The sequence below is a fragment of the Mesoplodon densirostris genome, chromosome 11 (genome assembly GCF_025265405.1).
Source record: "Mesoplodon densirostris isolate mMesDen1 chromosome 11, mMesDen1 primary haplotype, whole genome shotgun sequence".
Lineage (NCBI taxonomy): Eukaryota > Metazoa > Chordata > Mammalia > Artiodactyla > Ziphiidae > Mesoplodon > Mesoplodon densirostris.
The window spans coordinates 48,453,240-48,475,411 of record NC_082671.1 but is presented as its reverse complement, the minus strand read 5'-3'; the positions used below and the strand labels follow the sequence as shown (position 1 = coordinate 48,475,411).

Sequence of the window (22,172 nt, the reverse complement as noted above, 5' to 3'; positions counted from 1 at the left end):
TCAGTTGTTGGCAATGACCTGAAGGAAAAACCGGTTATATCCAGTCAGTAACTTCTGCCCACCTCCTTTGTTTTTCCTTCAGGGCTCCCAGTTGAGTATGGCCCTGTACTGGGTTTATGGCGGGGCGGGGGGGGGTGGGGCGGCAGGAAGTACTTCTCAGCTGTGTCAGGACAATTCAAAGTTATAGGCACATACTCAAGACTTAGTTGCAAGGGCAGACCTTGAACCGGTTGTGAGTCAAGGTTCATGCCACAAGACTCCAGAATGTGTTTGAAGACTGGAGGGTATAGGTGGGATAATTGTGAGGCTCTACCACCAGGTCAGTGTAGGTATAGTCTCACCTAACCCTCAAGCATTGTTTAAGGTGGTAAAACCTCTTTGCAAAGGGTAGGGCAAATTCTCATGATGCCCTTAGAAAGTACTGGTGGAGGAGAAGGTTAGTGCCTCTTTCCTCGCCCAGGAAAGGGAAGCCATTTTCCCCTTGGCTTTGACTTTGGACAGCACTGATATGTACCTGGTTCAGATCTGCTGTTGCCACCACCCACCTTACCCTAAGCAGTAAACAATACAGTGAAGCATTCCTAGTGGGTATGTGAAGTGGAACCAGGATGGCAATGTTATCAAGCGAAAGTACACTATAGAGGAAGGGAAAGGAGTAAACATTTGAATGTGGTGAGGAAGAAGATGGCTTCCCCTGCTTAACATTTCCTCCTCACCCCAGCCAGTGCTTGGGCCTCCAGGTAACCCTATTTCAAACTCATTTGAGAGGACTCACGTTATTTATCCAAGAGATGTAAGCAGAGACCCGAGTGAAGACTGTGGGCTTCCTGGAGACATTACAGCCCAGGCTGGACACAAAGCTGGTCACACCGTGGACAGTATACTGGCCATTCACCAAGCAATGAAGGGGGCCCCCAGAATCACCCTGTGGAGAGGAGAAGCAGTGTCCTAAAACTCCAGATCTTTTGATCTTTGGGCCTTTGTTTCTGCTTACACCCACCCACCCCCATCTCTGTTTGTACAATCCCTTACTGTTTAAAAGCTCCAATTAAGATCCCCACTTCCTTCATATCCCCTCAATCAAGATGAATCTCCTCTTCCTTTCTAAATGACCATAGCACTTCTTCCTTTCTTTTGTAGCACTCATGTCATGTTCTGCCTTGTATTTTGGTTTCATAATTTGTTTCTATCTCCCAGGCTTATCTGTGAGCTTCTTGAGACAGGAACTACATCTTACTGATATCTTCCTCTCCACAATGCTAGCATAGAACTTTGAACATCTTAGGCTCAATAGCTGTTACTGACTTAAACTGAACCTGGAGTGAGGGGAATAGGTTGTTCTAATGGTTTATTTATCCGCAGCACTCAGACCAACGGGTCTAATTAGACTTAGCCTTTAGACACAGGGTAGGTAGTCAAAACATGTTAAACTAAACTGGCGTAAAGAGAAGAGAAAGTGATGTATTGGGTAGTGGTTACGTGCTCGGGCTTAGAATCAGACAAACCGGAGTTTACAGACTGTGACCTTGACAGTCGTTTCCTTACTCAGTTCCCAGAATGTCAGTTCTGTGATTCCAGACATAATATTGGAAGATATTTCTTTGGAGAATCTGACCAGCACATGAGGCAAGATCTAAAGATACTAACATTGGAAGTCCCCCAATGAAATGGCCTAGCCAGATCCCCTGACAAAGCAGTTCACTATAGATGAACCCCACCTAAGGCTCAGAGCTACCTATCAGCTCTTCACTGTCCCACTCTGAAATAAGAGCATATGGTCAAGGATGACCAAACATCTGAAGAAAGCCTCAATATAAAAATAAAGATCGGGCTTCCCTGGTGGCACAGTGGTTGAGAGTCTGCCTGCTGATGCAGGGGACATGGGTTTGTGCCCTGGTCTGGGAAGATCCCACATGCCGCGGAGCGGCTGGGACCGTGAGCCAGGGCCACTGAGCCTGCGCGTCCGGAGCCTGTGCTCCGCAACGGGAGAGACCACAACAGTGAGAGGCCCGCGTACCACAAAAAAACCCCAAAAAAAACCATAAACAAAAAACAAGAAAACAAAATAAAGATCAAGGGAATTCCCTGGTGGCGCAGTGGTTAAGAATCGCCAGCCAATGCAGGGGACACAGGTTTGAGCCCTGGTCCGGGAAGATCCCACATGCCGCGGTGCAACTAAGCCTGTGTGCAACAACTACTGAGCCTGCGCTCTAGAGCCCGCGAGCCACAACTACTGAAACCCGTACGCCTAGAGCCCGTGCTCCGCAGTAAGAGAAGCCACCGCAATGAGAAGCCCGCGCACTGCAACAAAGAGTAGCCCCCACTCACGGCAACTAGAGAAAGCCCGCGCGCAGCAACAAAGACCCAATGCAGGCAAAAATAAAATAAATAAATTAAAAAATAAATAAATTAAAAAATTAAAACCTCCTTATTAAAAAAAATAAATAAAGATCAAAACAAAGAGAAAGAAATAAAAAATGAAGGCAACCAAGATTATGCAGGGAGAATATAAACAACAAAACTATGATTAATATTGCATCCATGATACAAGAACAGGAAGCTATTAGAGCATTCAGAAAACAAAAAGAGCCTTTGGAAATTATGACTATGATAGTAGAAATGAAAGATTGGGTTAGGAGATAAAGCAGACAAAATATATAGAGAGAAAATATGAAAATTTAGGAGGTAGATGTGTGTGAATAATGGAAATTCTAGAAAGAGAAAATAAAAATGGAGGGGAGGAAATGATCAATAAATAAACATTTCAGAAGCAAAGGTCTGGAGTTTCCAGAATGAAAAACCCACTAATTGTCCCTCAAAATGAATGCATAGACCCATACCAAGACACAGAACACTAGGGTCAAGAGAAGATAAAATAGGTCACTTATAAATTAGTGGAGAGTTTGGGGCTGAACTGGTGATAAATTGAGTATACATTATGCAAATTTAAAGACAATTATTAACCCCAGGGAAAACAAAATTATGCAGGGAATAGCATTTTACACAATCATAATAAATACTTAATGCTAATTTAACCAAAATTATTTGGGGAGGTTGGGGGTGCAGATAGAAAAGTTCATGCCGGGGGCAAGTATATATGTGTAAAAGGAAGAGAGGTTGCACATCTTGCATAATGCCTGAGCTGAAAAATTACGTGGCAATGTAAGTATATGCTTTTAGAGAGGTGGAAATAGACACTGAAAGAAATCAGCTGAGGAGTTGAAAGTGGTCCCCTCTAGAGAGGGAGAACCTGAGGGGGTGGAAGGAACACAGTGACTGTTCTTTCCCACTATCAAGCCTCATAGTTTTTTTGGTTTTTTTTTTTGCGGTACGCGGGCCTCTCACTGTTGTGGCCTCTCCCGTTGTGGAGCGCAGGCTCCGGACGCGCAGGCCCAGCGGCCGTGGCTTACAGGCTCAGTCGCTCCGCGGCATGTGGGATCTTGCCCCAGACCGGGGCACGAACCCGTGTGCCCCACATCAGCAGGCGGACTCTCAACCACTGCGCCACCAGGGAAGCCCAAGCCTCATACTTTTATTGGCCACCTTAAGCAGTTTAATACACATAGCTTCAATAAAAATTAAAACTTAAAAAAAGAACTAGGGAAAGAGACCAAAAGTTCAAATTGGGGATAATTCTTTTAAAAAGGAAATAGCTGTACCCCATCCCAACTATGTTTAGGAAAAGAAGATGCTTCCTTTAGATTATTGTACTCAATACAAAACAAAACAGTTTAAATATCTTCCACCCAAATTCTAATAGGGGTTTGATAGTATTTCTAAGCTAGAGGAATGGAAGGTAATTGAATTGTATATCATACGATTTTCTTATGCTAATTGACCTGAAAAGAAACAAAGACTGTAGCGATGGAGGGTGTGGCTGAGGATTTTAGGGCAGAAGGAAGAGCTGGGAAAGAGCTCAGAAAACAGAGCTCAGAAAACAAAGACACAATATTTGGGAAATTCCAGTGGGAAGAGACCTGGCAACACAATCGCCTCAGAGAATTGCCTATCTGGAGTGGCAGCCAGAAGAAAAATACTCTAGTTTTTCAGAGTTCAAGGCCTTGAGAGAGAGCAGAGGAAAGTGAATTAAACTCAGAAAGTTTAAACCTTAAGAGGTTATAGGTGAAGGTGGCTGGTGAGGACCTGTAAGAGCTTGACTTATGTGTTCATCTTTTTTTTTTTTTCCCCCAACTTGCAGGTAGGGTTCCTAGGATATAGGACTTTTAAGTTTTGACACTGGTGTGGACAAAAAAATGTTGCCTGCCATATCAGTAAACAAAGAATTTTGCCTTCCATTCTGGGAAACAATGAATGTTGCCCGCCATCAAGCCACCAGCCACTGCAGCCACCTTCCACATCCTGAGGGGATTTCAGGATGGAGAAAAATGATACTGGCCCTAGATAGTTACGATGCATATCAAAGGAATGATTTCTGTAAGCCTAGACTCTTGCATCTTCCCATACACAGAAAAACACTAAAATCATTCACTTGAAATGTCTGTTTCTTGTTATTAGCAGTAATCTTTGATGGTTGTCTCCTTGTTTTCTTTTCAGCAAAAACTCCAATATATCCTGGCTCCTCCCTTACCTCTTTGGAACAGTAGCTCAGAGCTGTCTGCGAGGCTGTCTCCCAGGCTATAGTCCTTAGTAAGATCACTGAATAAAACATAACTCTCAACTTTCAGGCTGTGTGGTTTTGTTTTGTTTTCAGTTGACACTGGGGAAGTCCTGGGAAAATTGGGATGAGTTGCTCACCTTACTTCCGTAGTTCTAAATGCTCACAAAAAAAAACCCTTTAGGGACTTCCCTGGCGGTCCAGTGGTTGGGACTTAGCCTTCCAGTGGTTGGGACTTAGCCTTCCAGTGCGGGGGCGGGGCTGTGGATTTGATCCCTGGTTGGGGAGCCAGGACCTCACATGCCTCGAGGCCAAAGGGCCAAAACATAAAACAAAAGCAATATTGTAACAAACTCAGTGAGGACTTTAAAAATGGTCCACATCAAAAAAAAAAAAAAAAAATCTTTAAAACAAACACAGAAAAAACCCTTTAATCTTTGATTCTACTATTTCAGCCAGCCTACCAGCCTCCTTCTGGCTTCTCTTCCTTCTCCACATAGCTTGGAGCTTGCATTTGATCTGCAATCTTGTCTTTATGTCCCAATAATGCATGAAAACCCAGCCCTGGATTAATCCATTCCCTACAACTAGATCCTTGAATGGAGTGAATCATATATCCATTATGATTATTGCATGGTCTCCAACCTCAGCCTATATCAGTAACATCATGGAGGCCAGTCTTTCTAAACCCATTCACCTTAATTAATCCAGACACAAACAACCCTTGTCCCTTCATTTTCAGCATTTAATCTGACTCCTAGTTCTTGAGTAAATAGAAGCAAGATTGCAGAACACCTGCCAACTTCCAGCTACTCAGCCTGCACTCTCTTTCATGTCCGTGCACATTTTTGTGTCCCTATCCTGTTCAAGGCCAGCTCCACCTGTGCTCTTGGTTCATCTCTTCCTTCTCCTCTGGGATCTTGTGTCATCCATTTTTTCCCTCTCTCCAACTCTACAGGATCCTTTCCCCTCTGCCCAGAAACACACTCAATTTTCTTCCCTCTTAAAAGATCCACCCCCTCCATGACTGTCATCCTCCTTAAAGCTACCAGACTTTTAAAATTCCTCACTTTCATCCAATATTCTTGAAAGAGTATTCTACGTTCTTTGCTATGTTTCTTTCTTTCTTTCTTTTAAATTGGAGTATAATTGCTTTACAATGATGTGTTAGTTTCTGCTGTACAATGAAGTGAATCAGCTATATGTATACATATATCCCTCCCTCTTGGACCTCCCTCCCCCGCCCCTCCATCCCACCCATCTAGGTCATCACAGAGCACTGGGTTGAGCTCCCTGTGCTATACAGCAGGTTCCCACTAGCTATCTATTTTACACATGGTAGTGCATTTATGTCAAACCTAATCTACCAATTCATCCCACCCACCCCTTCCCTGCCCCCGCCCCCTGCCCCATGTCCACACGTCTGCGTCTCTATTCCTGCTCTGCAAATAAGTTCATCTGTACCATTTTTCTAGATTCCACATATATGTGTCAATATACGATATTTGTTTTTCTCTTTCTTTCTTTTTTTTTTTTTTTTTGCGTTACGCGGGCCTCTCTCTGTTGTGGCCTCTCCTGTTGTGGAGCACAGGCTCCGGACACGCAGGCTCAGCAGCCATAGCTCACGGGTCCAGCCACTTCGCAGCATGTGGGATCTTCCCGGATCAGGGCATGAACCCGTGTCCCCTGCATCGGCAGGCGGACTCTCTACCACTGCGCCACGAGGGAAGCCCTGTTTTTCTCTTTCTGACTTACTTCACCCTGTATGACAGACTCTAGGTCCATCCACATCTCTACAAATGACCCAATGTTGCCTCTTCATTCCTTACCCTTCAATCAAGCTTCTGCCCTCACCACTCCACTGAAACTGTTCTAGCTGTAGTTACCAGTGACCCGTCAACTGCAGAAGTAGCCACTTTCAGTTATCCACCATGGCTCCTGGTTGCAATGCATACTATGTGATGACCTATCAGTATTTCCTGAGATTTTGTGAAACTTTTATTTACTATGCTTTTCTCTTACCTCTTTTTTAGATCCCTACGGGTCCTCTGTCCTCCACCTATCTCTGAAGCACTCAAATATTTATGTTATCACAGTTCTTCCCCCCAACTCACTGGTTTTTTTCCCCTCATTCTACCACTTTTCCCTGGGGGAGCTGGGGATGGGGGGTGGGGGACTTTGAGGGATCTCATTTCCTGTTAAACTTATCTCTAGCCTAGCTTTCTCCTTCAGGCTCCACTCTCTTTATATAGAGTTTCTTAACAGTTAACTATAACTGAATGTCCCACTGGGATCTCAGACTCAACTTGTCAGACTCAACCTTCCCTCCAAAATCCTATAAACATTGTCTCATAGAGGCAACAAACACCTCCCCCAAATCACTTAAATCAGATGCCTGGGAGTCATTCCTGATCCTCCTGCCTCCTCTCCACTGCCCTAATTCGGGCCCTCAGATTTCTTTCTTTCTTTCTTTCTTTTTTGCGGTACGTGGGCCTCTCACTGTTGTGGCCTCTCCCGTTGCGGAGCACAGGCTCCGGATGCGCAGGCTCAGTGGCCGTGGCTCACGGGCCCAGCCGTTCCATGGCATGTGGGATCCTCCCGGACCGGGGCACGAACCCGTGTCCCCTGCATCGGCAGGCGGACTCTCAACCACTGTGCCATCAGGGAAGCCCGGGCCCTCAGATTTCTTGCCTAGGTAATTGCAAGCGTCTCCTAAGCAGTTTCCCTGCTAATTTTGCTCTCTTCAAAAACATGCTTACCTTGTCATCAGAGAGTGCTTCTAAAAAGCAAATCTGATCATGCTGTTCTCCTGTTTAGAACTCTTCAGTGGTTTCCCAGTGCCTAAGATAAAGGTTCATGTCCCCAGGCATGACATTTGAAGGCCTAAGTCGTGTGGCTCCTACCTGTCTCTAGTGTCATCTCCTGACATTCCCTAGTATGGTAATAGTTTATATTCTAGCCCAGAGGTCAGCAAACTTTTTCTTTAAAGAGCCAAAGAGTAAATATCTCAGGCTTTGCAGGCCAGTCTCTCTTGCAACTGTTCAACTCCATGAAAGCAGCCATAAACAATATGTAACGAACAAGTAAGGCTGTATTCCAATAAAACGTTTTTTTAATGAACACTGAAATTTTATATTTTTCATGTGCCATGACATATTATTCCTTTCTTAATTTGTTCCCAACCATTAAAAAATGTGAAAAACATTCTTAGCTCATGGACCATGTGAAAACAGGCAGCAAGCTGGGCTTGGAGGCTGTGGGCCCTGACCTCTGCTCTAACGGTAGGGAATGCCCTATAATTCTCTATGTGTTCTAGGTTCTTGGGCCATGCTTTTCTTCATGTTCCCTCTCTCTGAATATCTTTTCCTCTTTTTTTGCCTAGCTTTCTCCTATTTAAGCTTTATGACTCAGTACAGACTCTAGGTTCTCAGGGAAGGCAAGTCTTTTCCGACACCAACAGGTAGAGGTAAGTACCTATCTTTTGGACTCCCATATCACCCTATGCATATTTTTGTTATAACACTTAACCACATTGTATTACAATGTTCTGTCCTATGTCTGCTCTTCCCATTCTTCCACTAGACACTGTGTTTATATTTATCTTTGTATCTTTTATACAAAGATGAGTCAAACACAGTGCCTAGCATTTAGCAGATGATCAAGAATATTTGTTGAACTGCATTAAGAAATCTGTAAACTTATGGTCACCAGGGGATAAGGGTAGGGGAGGGATAAATTGGGAGATTGGGATTGACATATACACACTACTATATATAAAATAGACAACTAATAAGAACCTGCTGTATAGCACAGGGAACTCTACTCAGTGCTCTATAATGGCTTATATGGGAAAAGAATCTAAAAAAAAAAAAGAGTGGATAAATGTATATGTATAACTGATTCACTTTGCTGTACACCTGAAACTAACACATTGTAAATCAACTATACCCAATAAAAATTAAAAAAAAAGAAATCTGTAAGATGGTGCATTGCTGATTGATCTTGTCTAAATAGAAGATGATTTATATATATATAGTTATATATACTATTATAAAACGATTTTGTGCACTTTCCCCTACCATATTCACCTGTATACATTCTGCTATCAATAATATTGGGTCAAAAGGGTGGTGGTGGAGGAGCTATAAGAAAAATTGGGGCTGATGGGAGGGGAGCTAACTTATACACAATTACAACCACCACTCCAGGCCTAGCCCCATGGCAGCCATTAAAAATCTAGGGCACAGGGGCTTCCCTGGTGGTGCAGTGGTTAACAATCTGCCTGCCAATGCAGGGGACACAGGTTCGAGCCCTGGTCCGGGAAGATCCCACATGCCGCAGAGCAACTAAGCCCGTGAGCCACGACTACCGAAGCCCGCACGCCTAGAGCCCGTGTTCCGCAACAAGAGAGGCCCATGCACTACAAGAAGAGTAGCCTCCACTCGCTGCAACTAGAGAAAGCCCACGCACAGCAACAAAGACCCAACGCAGCCAAAAATAAATAAAAATAAAAATAATAAAATTATTTTTAAAAAATCTAGGGCACAAATAACTTCTAAAGAACACTCACATATACCAACACACAAATGTTGGGCCACATACAAACTTTTGAGGTGGGGGAGGGCAACAGGCAAGATGAATTTTAAGGTTTCTTTAAACTTGGAGATTCTGTGAATATAGACCTAGTAGCACAGAATCATTCTCCTTCAGATGCTAGAATAGAAAGTTGAGTCTGTACATAGGGGTGGGAGTAGGTGTGAGATAGGTGAGTACAAGGTGGGGGATGGGAAACAGAGAGGGGAGGGACCTGGGGTGAGACTTCTGACTCTTCCTGCCTGTGTTCACCTGGCATCCAGAGCGAACTCCGTCTCCTCCAGCGCACACCATGGTATTCTTCACGGTGGAGCCCCAGTAAGAGGAGCTGGAGCAGGTGGCATAGTCCACGGTGGGCAGGTAAGCCTGCTGCAGGGTCTGGGCCAGCTGCCCATTGGCTGAACAGGACACACAGCATTGGAGGTCAGCCCGAGATGCTATCCAGGGAAAAAAAACCTTCCACACCCGGCCAAACCTTCCCAAGCTCTGATGAAAGCTGATGTCGGGGCAAGTTCCTTTTCTCTGCCCATTGAATGTCATAGATCCTCCTTTTGTCTCTCTTTATATAAAAGCTACAGGCACCTTCCTTTAAAGAGTCATCCTTGACTACTGTTCCCAGGTTCCAAACCACTAATCCTACGCCTGCTTTTTTTTTTTTTTAAATCTCATGGATACCTTAATTAAGTAACTAGAATGGTCTTATCTTTAATAACTTATCTGTCCTGCTTCCTCCTTACACTGTAAACCCTGTGAAGCAGAACTGGGACTATGCACCCTTGTTTCCATTTATTAAGAGCTTTCCTTTATCTGCATTTTTTGACTTTTCAAAGCCTTTGCACATGAATTTACTTCTGTGGATACTTACAACAATCCTTTCATGTTATATATAGATCAGGAAATTGAACTACAATGACACTGAGTGAACTGGGAGCAGAGCTGGATTAGAAGCATGTCTCTCTCAGCCCCAGGCTTCCCCAGGCCTTGCCTCTCCCCCAGAGCTCAGATCCTGTCTGATGGCTGACAGCCTTCTGTGCCAGGCCTGCTGTCTCTACTCTTGTTAACCATCTCTGCTCATAGCCTCCCACCTTTCCATGTCATCTAATGAATTTTCCTTCCAGAAATCTTCCCATGATTGACTGGAAGAAGCTGAGGCCTCCTCTGCCTCGACTTCTCTGGACCTGCAGCCACCCCTGGCTCGTTCACTCCAACCCACAGCCTATAGACTGTCTATGAAGGTAGCGTGACGGTGTAATGACCACCAAAGCAGAAGCCAGGATACCTGCGTTCTGGCCCCAGCTAACTAGTTACTAACTAGTCATGTGATTTTTTTTTTTTTTTAATATTTATTGGGCTTCCCTGGTGGCGCAGTGGTTGAGAGTCTGCCTGCCGATGCAGGGGACACGGGTTTGTGCCCCGGTCCGGGAAGATCTCACATGCCGCCGAGCGGCTGGGCCCGTGAGCCATGGCCGCTGAGCCTGCGCATCTGGAGCCTGTGCTCCGCAACGGGAGATGCCACAACAGTGAGAGGCCAGTGTACCAGAAAAAAAAAAAAATTTTTATTTGTTGTTTGTTTGTTTGGCTGTGCCGGGTCTCACTTGCAGCACACGGGATCTTTGTTGCTGTGTGAGAGATCTTCTTTGCAGCATGCGTCATCTTTTAGTTGCAGCATGCAGGCTCTTAGCTGTGCCATGCCCGATCTATAGTCCCTGACCAGGGATAGAACCTGGCCCCCTGCAATGGGAGTGCAGAGTCTTAACCGCTGGACCACCAGGGAATTCCCTGGTCATGTGATCTTGAACAAGTTCTTTAATTTCTTTGGGCCTCAGTTTCCTTATGTATAAAATGAGAGGCTGGTAACAAAATACTCTCTGAGGTAAGGTGTCTATCTTTTTTTGTTGTTGTTTTTATAAGAATCTGAGAATTTCTGAATTGACTATTCCATGGCTTGTTCTTAGCTTGATTTCATGAACCAGTTATTTTATCTCTGGTTCCTGGTCTTTGGCTCTGAACACCTAGGACCACAGAAAAAGTGCCCCAGAAGCTCAGCTACCTAATCAAGATCCATGTGGTGGATGGTGCCAATGTAGGCGACTTACTCCTGGTCCTGCCCCAACCTGTGATGTAGCAGGGGCTGTTGTTAGCCAGGATGGTTCCCTCCTTTGGCAGAACACCCAGTTGGACATAGCTGTTGAGGGTAACGTTCTGGGCCAGGCGCAGCAGGGCGATGTCATAGCTGCGGGAGGAAAGGAGACTGCTCGCTTGCAGGACGAGGCCTTCCTTTAAGTCAGCATAGGGACAAGCTCTCCCTAAGCCTTGTGTGCCCATGGAATTGGAAACCAATGACTTCGAAGAAGGAGGGGACTGACTCGCCAAGACTCAAATTTGAGGAACTACGCATTTGGATTGTAGGATATTCTACATTTAACAGCAGCCCCTGCTGGTGAGGTCTCAACATTGTCGCCTAGCTCTGGTCTGCAACCCAGGGGGAGTGGAGCTCGCTCTCTGAGCTGTGAATGGGGACTCAGAAAGGAGCAGAGTGCTTTGATCTTCGTAGCAGAGAAGAGTTCTCAAAGGAGAAAGGTGTCAAATGCTCTGCAGAAATATCCGAAGTACTTGAACTCACGCTATAGAACTGGCTACCATCTTAACTACTTCCTTTCCAAAAGTTTACAGCTCAGTCTTGCAGGAGTTTTCTCATTGTGAGATTCATTTTAAGAAATCTACTTTTGCTGATGGAGTCTATTCCATAAAATGAATAATAGCTAACAATAAAAACAGGAACATTAAACTCTGCAGAGAAGGAGATTCAGGGGATCCAAACATGCAAACCAGCGTAGATCAAACAAATCCCCAAAGATCTTCAAACATTCTCAAGTCCTCCAACATCTTAATTCTCAAAGTCCTCCTGGATGAATGTGAAGGAAGGCAAGACCCCATAGCTGGCCAGTCAGCCCTCCACCTCCCAGCCCCAGGCCAGCCCCGCCTTGCCCCTACCCTGCAGCCATATTGTTGCTGTTCCAGTGCGGATGCACCTCGATCCTCTGCACTCTCACGTACTGCTCGGTGCCGTCGTTATGGCTCAGGTTGTGGTCTCCAACCACCACACGGAAGCTCATTTGGCTGGAGGGAGAGAGGGAAGCCCTGAGTGTTCCTTCTTTTTCCCCTCTTAGAGAAAAGTTGGGAAGCCATCTTACATCTTATCTTTAGGACAGGAATCCATCTTATCTGGCCCAGGCAGTGGAAGGATGGAAGACCCTGGAAGATGAGGAAGTAACCAACCCTCTCATCCCCAATTTGCTAACCTGTGGAAGTGACAAAAACTACCATCAACTTCATTTTCCCAATTTACTAAGCTAAACATCAGAGGCTGAGTATCTCATAACTTGGGAGAGGTGTGGTGAGCATAAATGAAATAATGGCTCTCAGCCCATAGAGGGATTTCGAGGGACATATAAACTTCTAGACCAGTAGCAGTAGTTCTTTTGTTTTTAAAATTTTTTGGCCACACCACATGGCACACGGGATCTCAGTCCCTGCCGACCAGGGATTGAACCCGTGCCCCCTGCATTGGAAGCGTGGAGCCTTAACCACTGGAAGTCCTAGACCAGTAGTTCTTAAAGCATGGTCCCTGGACCAGCAGCATCAATATAACCTGGCAACGTGTTAGAAATGCAGATTATCAGGCCTCAACCTGGACCTTCCTATCAGAAACTCTACTGGGTGGGGCCCAGCAATCTGTGCCTTGCAGGTGATTCTGATCCATGCTCAAATTTAAGAACCATTGCTCACGATAAATATGAAAAAATGGTTACCAGTCAGGCGTTGACTAGGCACTTAAATATTTACCTACTTAATTCTCACAATAATTCTACAAAGTAGGTAGAGATAAGAGAGTGAAAGCTTAGAGAGCTAAGTAAGCCATCCGAGTTCACAGAGCTAGAAGAAGCTGGGACAGGAGGTGAACCTGAGTTTGCCTGACATCATAGTTTGTACTTTCCATTATATCCTACTACCTCCCCGCAGGCCCCCAGACACCTCCTTAAAGTCTTGCCCTGAGTGGTCAAAGATACATATTCCTGGGCTTCCCTGGTGGCGCAGTGGTTGAGAGTCTGCCTGCTGATGCAGGGGACACGGGTTCGTGCCCTGGTCCAGGAAGATCCCACATGCCGCCGAGCGGCTGGGCCCGTGAGCCATGGCCGCTGAGCCTGCGCGTCCGGAGCCTGTGCTCCACAACGGGAGAGGCCACAACAGTGAGAGGCCCGCGTACAGCAAAAAAAAAAAAAAAAAGATACATATTCCTCCAGAAGGACCAGACTCTTCCCCTCCCAGGGACTCAGAAAAGCTGGTCTTTGTTTTTCTCACTTGTCCACACAGTGAGCAGCTGTCATCACCCAGTTCCGTCTGATGAGGGTCCCTCCACAGGTGTGAAACCAGGAACCTCCAGACTGGTACTGGAGGGAAATCTAGTTGGGGAGAGAAGAAAAGAGGGATAGGTTGGTGATTCTTGAAAGGCATTGACCCAAGCCACGTGTTACCTCCTTAAACTCCTGCCACACCTCAAAACATCCTCCAACTTTCTGAGCTAGAGATGGCGAATTGTTTTCATTTGACCTGTTGCTATTGATTGGTTGGTAGTGGCTACCTGGAGTAGTGGGGAGAAGGGGCGTGTAGATGCCCCTGGGACCAGCAGAAAAGAGGGCTCCGTCGTTTGGTGATGTTTGCTGTGTACATGGAAGGGGGAGTAAAGACATACACACACAGTGCATTCAGCATCCTTACCCTATATTATTGCAAAGGGCCAGGAACCCAGGTTCTTCTACCTCCATTCCCTCTTGGGAAGGAAATGTAGGCATGGAATTGCTCCATCACCTAAGCCACAAACTTAGGTCCCCAGAACTCCCCTCCAAAGTTTTTAAGATACACCGTGTCCCCTCACCCCAGCAGATACTTAGAAACACCACTGGAGTATTCATTTTTATCAGTTCACGCCTCTTCCTTCATTGTCTCATGTCACACAATAGCTCTACCCCTGAAAATTGGGGCACAAACTTTTGTAAATTGAATTTAATTCTAATTGCAGTGATTCCTCTCAAAGTATGGCTATTCACCAGTTAATGTGCCAGTTTTACCCTTTTAGAATTGCTTAAATCACAGCCTAGCTGTCCTATTTTGAAAGTGGAAACTCTTTAAATAGCCAAATGAGCAACGTGCTCCATTTGGAGGCAGAGGTGTGTTTGCATGGGTGACACGCACTGTGTGGAGTGGGGTGTGTGTGTGTGTGTGTATGTGTGTGTGTTAAGGTGTGTAGAGTCTGAGGTATGGGTCTGGCACACAGTCTTGCTAGTGTGGCACAAGAGGTATTGCTGGGAGTGTAAATGTGGTTTGTGTTTGGGTGTGTGCCTGGGGGAGTGAGTGTGGTTGGTGTTTAAATCCTTTCCTCCAAGCCTTTTGCATTTAGAAAAAAACTCCTAAGCCTGGTCCCATTCATCTTTTTTTTTTTTTTTTTGCGTTATGCGGGTCTCTCACTGTTGTGGCCTCTCCCGTTGCGGAGCACAGGCTCCGGACGCGCAGGCTCCGGACGCGCAGGCTCAGCGGCCATGGCTCACAGGCCCAGCCGCTCCGCGGCATGTGGGATCTTCCCAGACCGGGGCACGAACCCGTGTCCCCTGCATCGGCAGGCGGACTCTCAACCCACTGCACCACCAGGGAAGCCCCATTCATCTTTTAAAGCTAGAATCCAGGCAGTTGGAGGGCTTCCTGTTGATAAGGATATACACAAACATACATAGTATTGCATATCAATACACGGGCAACTCTCATTTTGTTGGCAGCCTGGGGCTGTGAAGGAACACCCACCTGAGAGGGCCAAGAAGGCCTCCGGGCCTCAGTCCCTCCAACTACCCGGGCGTTCGTTTCTGGAAAGTCCTGGGCACTATGTCCTTTGTGGGGCAGAAGAAAAGTGAGTGATGACTAAGCATGGGGTCAGCTCAGGGTGGGAGGGCGGGTGGCAGTTGTGCTTTGTCTGCAAACTCACAGTTCCTCCCTAGCAAATGAGGGGCCCAGCTGTGAGTTCTTTGAGCCCCTTTTGAAAGCAGATAAGTCTAAGTGACTTCTGCTTTTCTGCTTCCCCTACGCGTCCCCAGAACTTTGGCATGCTACAAGGACCCATCTCACATTGCCGTGCCAGGCCCCAGAGGTTCCTCATGGTCTCAGCCTTGCTTAGGGTCACCCCTTGGCCTGAGGTGACTCCCCGCTCCCTACCCCCCACCCCTGACCCCACCCTCACCCTCCCACACACAGTGCTTTGGCAGGATTCTCCAGGGGGCAGGGACAGCAGTGCACATGCCACCAGATGCCCACTGAGGATGTCTTCCTGTCAGTGGGGTTGGTGGGGGAGCCCAGGGCTCTGGAAGAGGCTTCTCTCTGCTTCATGGCTCAGGGACCTTTCAACCAGAGGCCCCCGACCTTTTCTATCATGGGCTCCAGGAGAATAAAGTTTTTGCTAGACTCACAGGCAGAGTCTCCTTCCCCTCCTGGGATAGAGAGCAGACCTGGGCTTAAGGAAAGCTTTCCAACCCCCCTGCTCAATCTCCCTCCCTACAGAGCTCCAGCCAGATGACCCACTTACCATAAAGGACCAGCGTGGTGAACACCAGCAAGCGCAGCATGTTGCCCGCAAGGAGACCACTGCCCCCTTGCCACGAACCAAGCCCTCTTTACGCTCCGCTTATCAGCAGCTTTGCTGACCTTCCTGTCAACTGGCAGGGCCGCGGGTGGAAGGCAGGGGAAATCACAGGTGATATGGAAACACAAATGAAAAGGTTTCTTTTCAAGTAAAAGAATTTATCTATGAACAAAGACAGAACAAGATCAGGGCTGAATTAATCATCTCTTTCAGTTGAAAAGCATCCAACAAAGTCTTTTTCAGAAATAAGATGGAACAGCACAGCGAGATCAGCTCGGTGCTTTGTGACCACCTGGAGGGATGGGATAGGGAGGGTGGGAGGGAGGGAGATGCAAGAGGGAAGAGATATGGGAACATATGTATATGTATAACTGATTCACTGTTAAAAAGCAGAAATTAACACACCATTGTAAAGCGATTATACTCCAATAAAGATGCTAAAAAAAAAAAAAAAGAAATTAGATGGAGAACCAGGACTGGCATTTCCCTTGGGATGCTCCACTTGCTCATAGACTGCCACCGTCTCACTGCCCTCGGGGGCACTGTAAGTGCAGAGACCTACCCTGTGCACCAGGGGGTGGAGGCATGGGGGGCTGGAGGAGGGAAGTGTGCAAGGAGAGCAAGAAAGAAGAGACAGTGAAGAGGGAAATGGCACGTGCCCCCAGGACGCAGACAGTGGTGTAGATGCAAGGAGACAAAAGCAGAGTAGATGCAGTGGACAGAGTTCTGATGGAAGAGGGCACTAGTGAGACCGTGCACCACAGATCGGGACTTGAACCCACGCGGCTGGAACTCGAGCCTGGCCAAAACCCACAGTCTGCCAACTGAGATCACACACCTGGTTTCAGGACTTAATGAAGCTCACGTTCTTGATGTCTCATCACAGAAAGAATTCAGTGAGAGACAAAGGGATAGGTAAGAAGTGGATTTACTTAGAGAGAAACACACTCCACAGACAGAGCGCAGGCCATCTCAGAAGGTGAGAAAGGCCCCAGAGTATGGGGTTGTCAGTTTTTATAGGAGTGGGTAATTTCATAGGCTAATGAGTGGGAGGAGTATTCCAGCTATTTTAGGAAGGGGAGGGGATTTCCAGGAATTGGGCCACCGCCCACTGTTTGATATGAGAGTGTCGGTGAGAAGAGGGAGCCCCTCAGGATAGGGAGCTAGTCTGCGTGCTGTGAGGGTGGAGAACAGGAGAGCGGGAGTTGCAGGGCAGGAGTGTCCTGCAGGAGATGAGAGGCTCTGGCCGTCGGAGTCAGGAGAGGGGGACCGAGGGAGGTGCCGCGGGCCTTGCGGTGGGCAGAGAACTTTGGGCTGGGAGGTCCCAGAGCAAGGACTGTGGGTGGAGCTGAGATTTAGGCTGAGAGAAGCCAGGAAGCCCAGGGGGAGGCAGGCAGGAAAGTCTGCCAGTCCACCTGGGGGCTTTTGTTGCCTAGACAGTCCAGAATTCAAGTTTCATGCCTGCAGGTGTGGGAGAGGCCTGGAAAAGGCTGAGGAAGGAGTTCTGTACAGACGGTCACCTTTTCAGATCCTTGAGCTGGGGTGGGGGTGGGGGGGTGATGGGTGGGAATTGCACTAAGGGCTCCCTCTCCAGCCCCACCCCCAACATTCTAACCCAAAGGAGACCCCGGGGGGGGGGGGGGGGAAAGGGTTGAGCCGGCTGGGGCATCCGGGCCTCCTTGATCATTCTCCACCCCCCACCCCCGTGGCCTCCTCTGGAGAATAGGGAGACAGCTCTAGCCCCCAGGATCAGAAGTAAAAGGGGAGGCTCGAGGGCCCCCCCACATCACAGACTGCAAAGTGAGCCCTTGAGCGCAGGGTCAATATCACATCCATCGCTGTACCCTTGGCGAAGCCTAATTCGCTTAAAAACCAAACTGTTTAGGATTGCACTTAATGCTCCCAAGACACTGAGTAATCTACATACCCAGCCTCATCTCCCACACTGGTCAGACTCTTTTCCTCCTCTTAGGGTGAGGTGTAGAGGAGGGCTTTGGCTTTCATTCTGAGGCACTGCATATTTTCCAAAAGGAATGTGTCCTTTTGAAATAAACACGGGCACAAAAATAAATGTACAAGGATGTGGGTTCTAGTATAGTCTGTCACCAAACTTTGTGTAGTTTGTCATAAAGTTTGTCACAAAATTGGGAAAAACCCAAGTATTCATCAATAGGGGAAGGTTAGGTTAATCATATTAAGGAATACTATCCAGCTTTTTTAAAAAAATAAATTTATTTATTTATTTGTTTTTATTTTTGGCTGCATTGGGTCTTCGTTGCTGCGTGTGGGCTTTCTCTAGTTGCGGTGAGCGGGGGCTATTCTTTGTTGTGGTGCGCAGGCTTCTCATTGCAGTGGCTTCTCTTGCTGTGGAGCACGGGCTCTAGGCGCACGGCCTTCAGTAGTTGTGGCTCGCGGGCTCTAGAGCACAGGCTCAGTAGTTGTGGCGCACAGGCTTTGTTGCTGCACGGCATGTGGGATCTTCCCGGACCAGGGATCGAACCACCAGGGCTTCACCACCAAAGAATCCCAATACTATCCAGCTTTTAAAAAGAATGAGTTAGACTTAAATGACCTGACATGAAAAGATGTCCTTGGTATATTAAATGAAGATATCAAGTTTCAAACAATATGGTATTCTGTGTGTGTATTTATATATGTATTATGTATATTCATAGAAAAAGGGTATAGAAGGTTTATACCTAGAAATTATTACTTTTCTAGAAGTTATTACTTCTAGAGAATGAATCAATAGGTATGGCAGCATCGTGAGGATCAATTTCACTTTTTCTTTTTTTGTAATTTTTCAGTCATATCTCATGGCTTGCAGGATCTCAGCTCCTCGACCAGGGATCGAACCCGTGTCCCCTGCATTGGAAGTGAGGAGTCTTAACCGCTGGACTGCCAGGGTAGTCTCTTATATTTGTTATTAAAAATAAGAATATATTCTGGGACATTTATCTATTTTTGGCAATGGCGCCAATACTCTTCAAGTGGGAAACAGATCCCCAGAGGAGACGAGCCATGCAGTGCTAAGGGGAGAGAGGTTCCTGGAGCCAGGAGATAGTAACACAGGGCTAGTTAGCATCAAGATTTTAAGCAGGACTTGGGCATCCCTGGTGGTGCAGTGGTTAAAAATCCACCTGCCAATGCAGGGGACACGGGTTCGAGCCCTGGTCCGGGAAGATCCCACATGCTGCCGAGCAACTAAGCCTGTGAACCACAACTACGGAGCCTGCACTCCAGAGCCCACGAGCCACAACTCCTGAAGCCTGCACACCTAGAGCCTGTGCTCCGCAACGAGAAGCCACTGCAATGAGAAGCCTGCGCACTGCAACGAAGAGTAGCCCCCGCTCTCTGCAGCAACGAAGACCCAACGCAGCCAAAAATAAATAAGATTTTAAGCAGGACTTAAGGTTTTAGGTTAGCCTGAGAATGGTCAGAGTGGATTTTAATAGTGCAGATGTGGGGTTAGGGCAAGGCCATCCTCGGCTAAGGGGAGGCCAAGAAGCTGGTTTCTTGAGTCCTCCCAGTGCCGTTCGTGCCCTGTTCGTGCCCTCTCCCTCTTCTTGAGCACCTCTCTTCCCTAGTCCACCCTTCACCCCCAAACCTGCTGCATCTCTCAGTCCCGGTGGGTTACCCTTAGCTGACCGCCCTTGCGAGATGCTCTGCTGTTGTGTGGTCGGGGTGAGGAAACTGAGCACCACAGCAGGGCACCTCAGTTGGGCATGCATCATAATATCGGGCTGGAGAGCTGTTGAGTGATGCTATAGAGTATGAGGGATATTAGGATAAACGGCAAACTGTGCCTGATAAATGTCTGGATGTTTAATGCAACCAAGAGTAGGGCTAAGATTGGAGTTAAGGACTAAGGCTCCCTAGGATTTACTGGACTTATTAGCATGGCATTCAAAGCCTTTTCAGTTGGGCCCCAGGCCACTGTTTTACAGGGCTGACTAACCCAGTAAGCACAGCAGGTACAAGTGCCTGAGGCCCACAGTACTTTTTAGGCCCACAAAAATGTTTGTTTCTTTTAAAATCAGAATACAATCATCCTGGATTATATTCGTAGTTATATCAATGCAGTTGTAAAACGTACTCTTTAACACTTTTTTTTTTTTGCGGTACATGGGCCTCTCACTGCTGTGGCCTCTCCTGTTGTGGAGCACAGGCTCCGGATGCGCAGGCTTAGCGGCCATGGCTCACGGGCCTAGCCGCTCCGCGGCATGTGGGATCTTCCCAGACCGGGGCACGAACCTGTGTCCCCTGCATCGGCAGGCGGACTCCCAACCACTGCGCCACCAGGGAAGCCTTTTTTTTTTTTAACACTTTTTTAATGAAGGCACAAGTGCCTAGGGCTCATGAAAGCCATAGGGTGGTCCTGATCTTCTAGCTTCTACATTCACTGCGCCCTCACCCTGAAGTCCTCCTGGTTCCCTGCGTCCACTTGTACTGTTGTCCTTCTGTGACTTTTCTCACACTTGAGATCTTTGCTTACTGAGCTCTTCCTACCTGAGGATCCATCCTTTGAGGTCTAAGGTCAAATGTCACCAACTCTGTGAGGCTTCCCTAAATGGAAGGAATTGGTCTAATTCATGTAGCACATCTCTGAACATCTCCAGGCTCGGCATGACTTGCTTACATCCCTGTTTTCCCAGCTGAAGTATGAATTCCATGGCGGAAGAGCCTTATTATCTCCTCATGTCTACATGTGCTTGACACAGCGTGTAGGCTAGACTGGGGGGCCCGAGGATATTTGGAGACGAGACAGTGGCTGTGACAGAACTTTTCAGATGTGTGTGATTCTTCACAGCTTGAATCAACTGATCCTCCAAACGGATCAGCTAAGGGGCATTGCAGGGGAGGAGGAACCCAGTGCAAACTTCCTTTACCAATGCCATAAAACCTTTATTTCCACTGGGATCTCATGTGCAATTCTCTTCTCTTTCTGGGAGAGAACTTTTCCCTTTCCCCACTCCAGGACACGTCCTGGCCACTCTCTCCTCTCCCTTTGGCTGGGCTACCCCACGGGACCTAGGAGACTTCCTGCGGCGGGAGTTGCATGGGAAGCAGAGTCAGCTGTGGTCCCAGGGCACCCTCATGTGGTGCTGTCCAAGATGACAGCCTGCTACTCAGAGTAGAAAGCCCTCCAAGAAGGAATGAGTCCTCTGGGCAGCTGGGCTCTCTACTTCAGGCAAAGCAGCCATGCGTGGTGGGGTCCAACTTGCTTGGGGAAGAGCTGACACGCACGGCAGGTCTGCTCTGTGCGGGGAGTTCACGCGAGACCCGCAGACATGGCCTCTTGTTAGGCGTCTTCCCAGGGCTCTTGTTAGCCTTACCTGGGTCCTAGCCTCAGGGCTGCCAATACGTGGTTGTGTGGCCTGGGGCAAATAACTTCACTTATCTGGCCTTGGTTTCATAATATGAAAATGATAGGGTTGGACTAAAACGATGATTTTCAAATTGTGCCTGCAGACTTTTAGAAAAGTTCAGGGACTGGTGGGCAATGCCCTCACCCACCCTCATTTTCATCCATGGCTATTTTGCTTCTGAACTACATTATACATGGAGCACTGAAAAAAGGTTCTGGGACTTAAAACTGAGAATCACTGGCTCCACAAGCTTTCTTTCAAAACGAACATCCCAGGATTCCTAAATGTGGTCTCCCTCACGGCTACCTGGCCGCACTGCTCTAGGCTTTATGGAGACCAGCCAGCCAGAAATGATCAGACTGGAGGGAAGAGAGAGTGGGGAGCTGATGGCTAGTTGCCTAGTGTTCTTGTGGTATGGTGGGAGGACCCCAGGTTCAGGATACAGACCAGCTCCTTTATTTCTCTCTGCCTCAGCTTTCTTGTCTATAAAATGGGCACGGTGGTTCCTGTCTTTCTCACAGGACTATCGTGCAGATGAAATAAGATAAAGGATTCCTGTCAAGGAGGTTCAGGTAATGCTAGCAAGGGAGACTCTTAGACCTCTAATCCTGGTAGAATATACTGTTTCACTGGATTCTGTGGGTGTTCTAGATGACCAGGGATTCAGGACGTGGCTGCAGAGGTACTTTTCTGGAATTCAGCATTGCTGCCCTGGGCTCTAGCCCAGCTGCCTCCTCTGCTTTGGAAGTCTGTTTCTAGGGCAGAAGGAGAGCTCTAGGTCACGTATTATGTGTTCTAACGGTCTCTTCCACCAACGCGGAGGAAAGAAAATGGGCCCAATGTTGCTGCAAGGAGTAGGAAGGTCCTGCCTTGATTTGCATCGGGTTTGAAATCCATCTCGAAGGCCGAC

General features: G+C 47.3%; 1 protein-coding gene across 1 annotated transcript; it reads right to left on the bottom strand.

Moving 5' to 3' along the window:
• CELA1 (chymotrypsin like elastase 1) lies at window positions 1-15,876 on the bottom strand. The gene is made up of 8 exons (XM_060112668.1): window positions 15,837-15,876; window positions 15,065-15,147; window positions 13,571-13,671; window positions 12,203-12,328; window positions 11,305-11,441; window positions 9,461-9,606; window positions 776-925; window positions 1-18 (listed from the first exon to the last, which is right to left on the bottom strand). Exons 1-8 carry the CDS (start codon window positions 15,874-15,876, stop codon window positions 1-3), a joined length of 801 nt encoding a protein of 266 aa, XP_059968651.1.
• Window positions 15,877-22,172: the final 6,296 nt, after the last annotated feature.

Coding starts and splice junctions, on each gene's coding strand:
- CELA1 (XM_060112668.1), bottom strand. CDS start 15,876: ATGCTGCGCTTGCTGGTGTTCACCACGCTGGTCCTTTATG. Junction 15,148..15,836: donor CACCACGCTGGTCCTTTATG/GTAAGTGGGTCA, acceptor TGCCCCACAAAG/GACATAGTGCCCAGGACTTT. Junction 926..9,460: donor GAGTTCGCTCTGGATGCCAG/GTGAACACAGGC, acceptor TCCTCTCCACAG/GGTGATTCTGGGGGCCCCCT.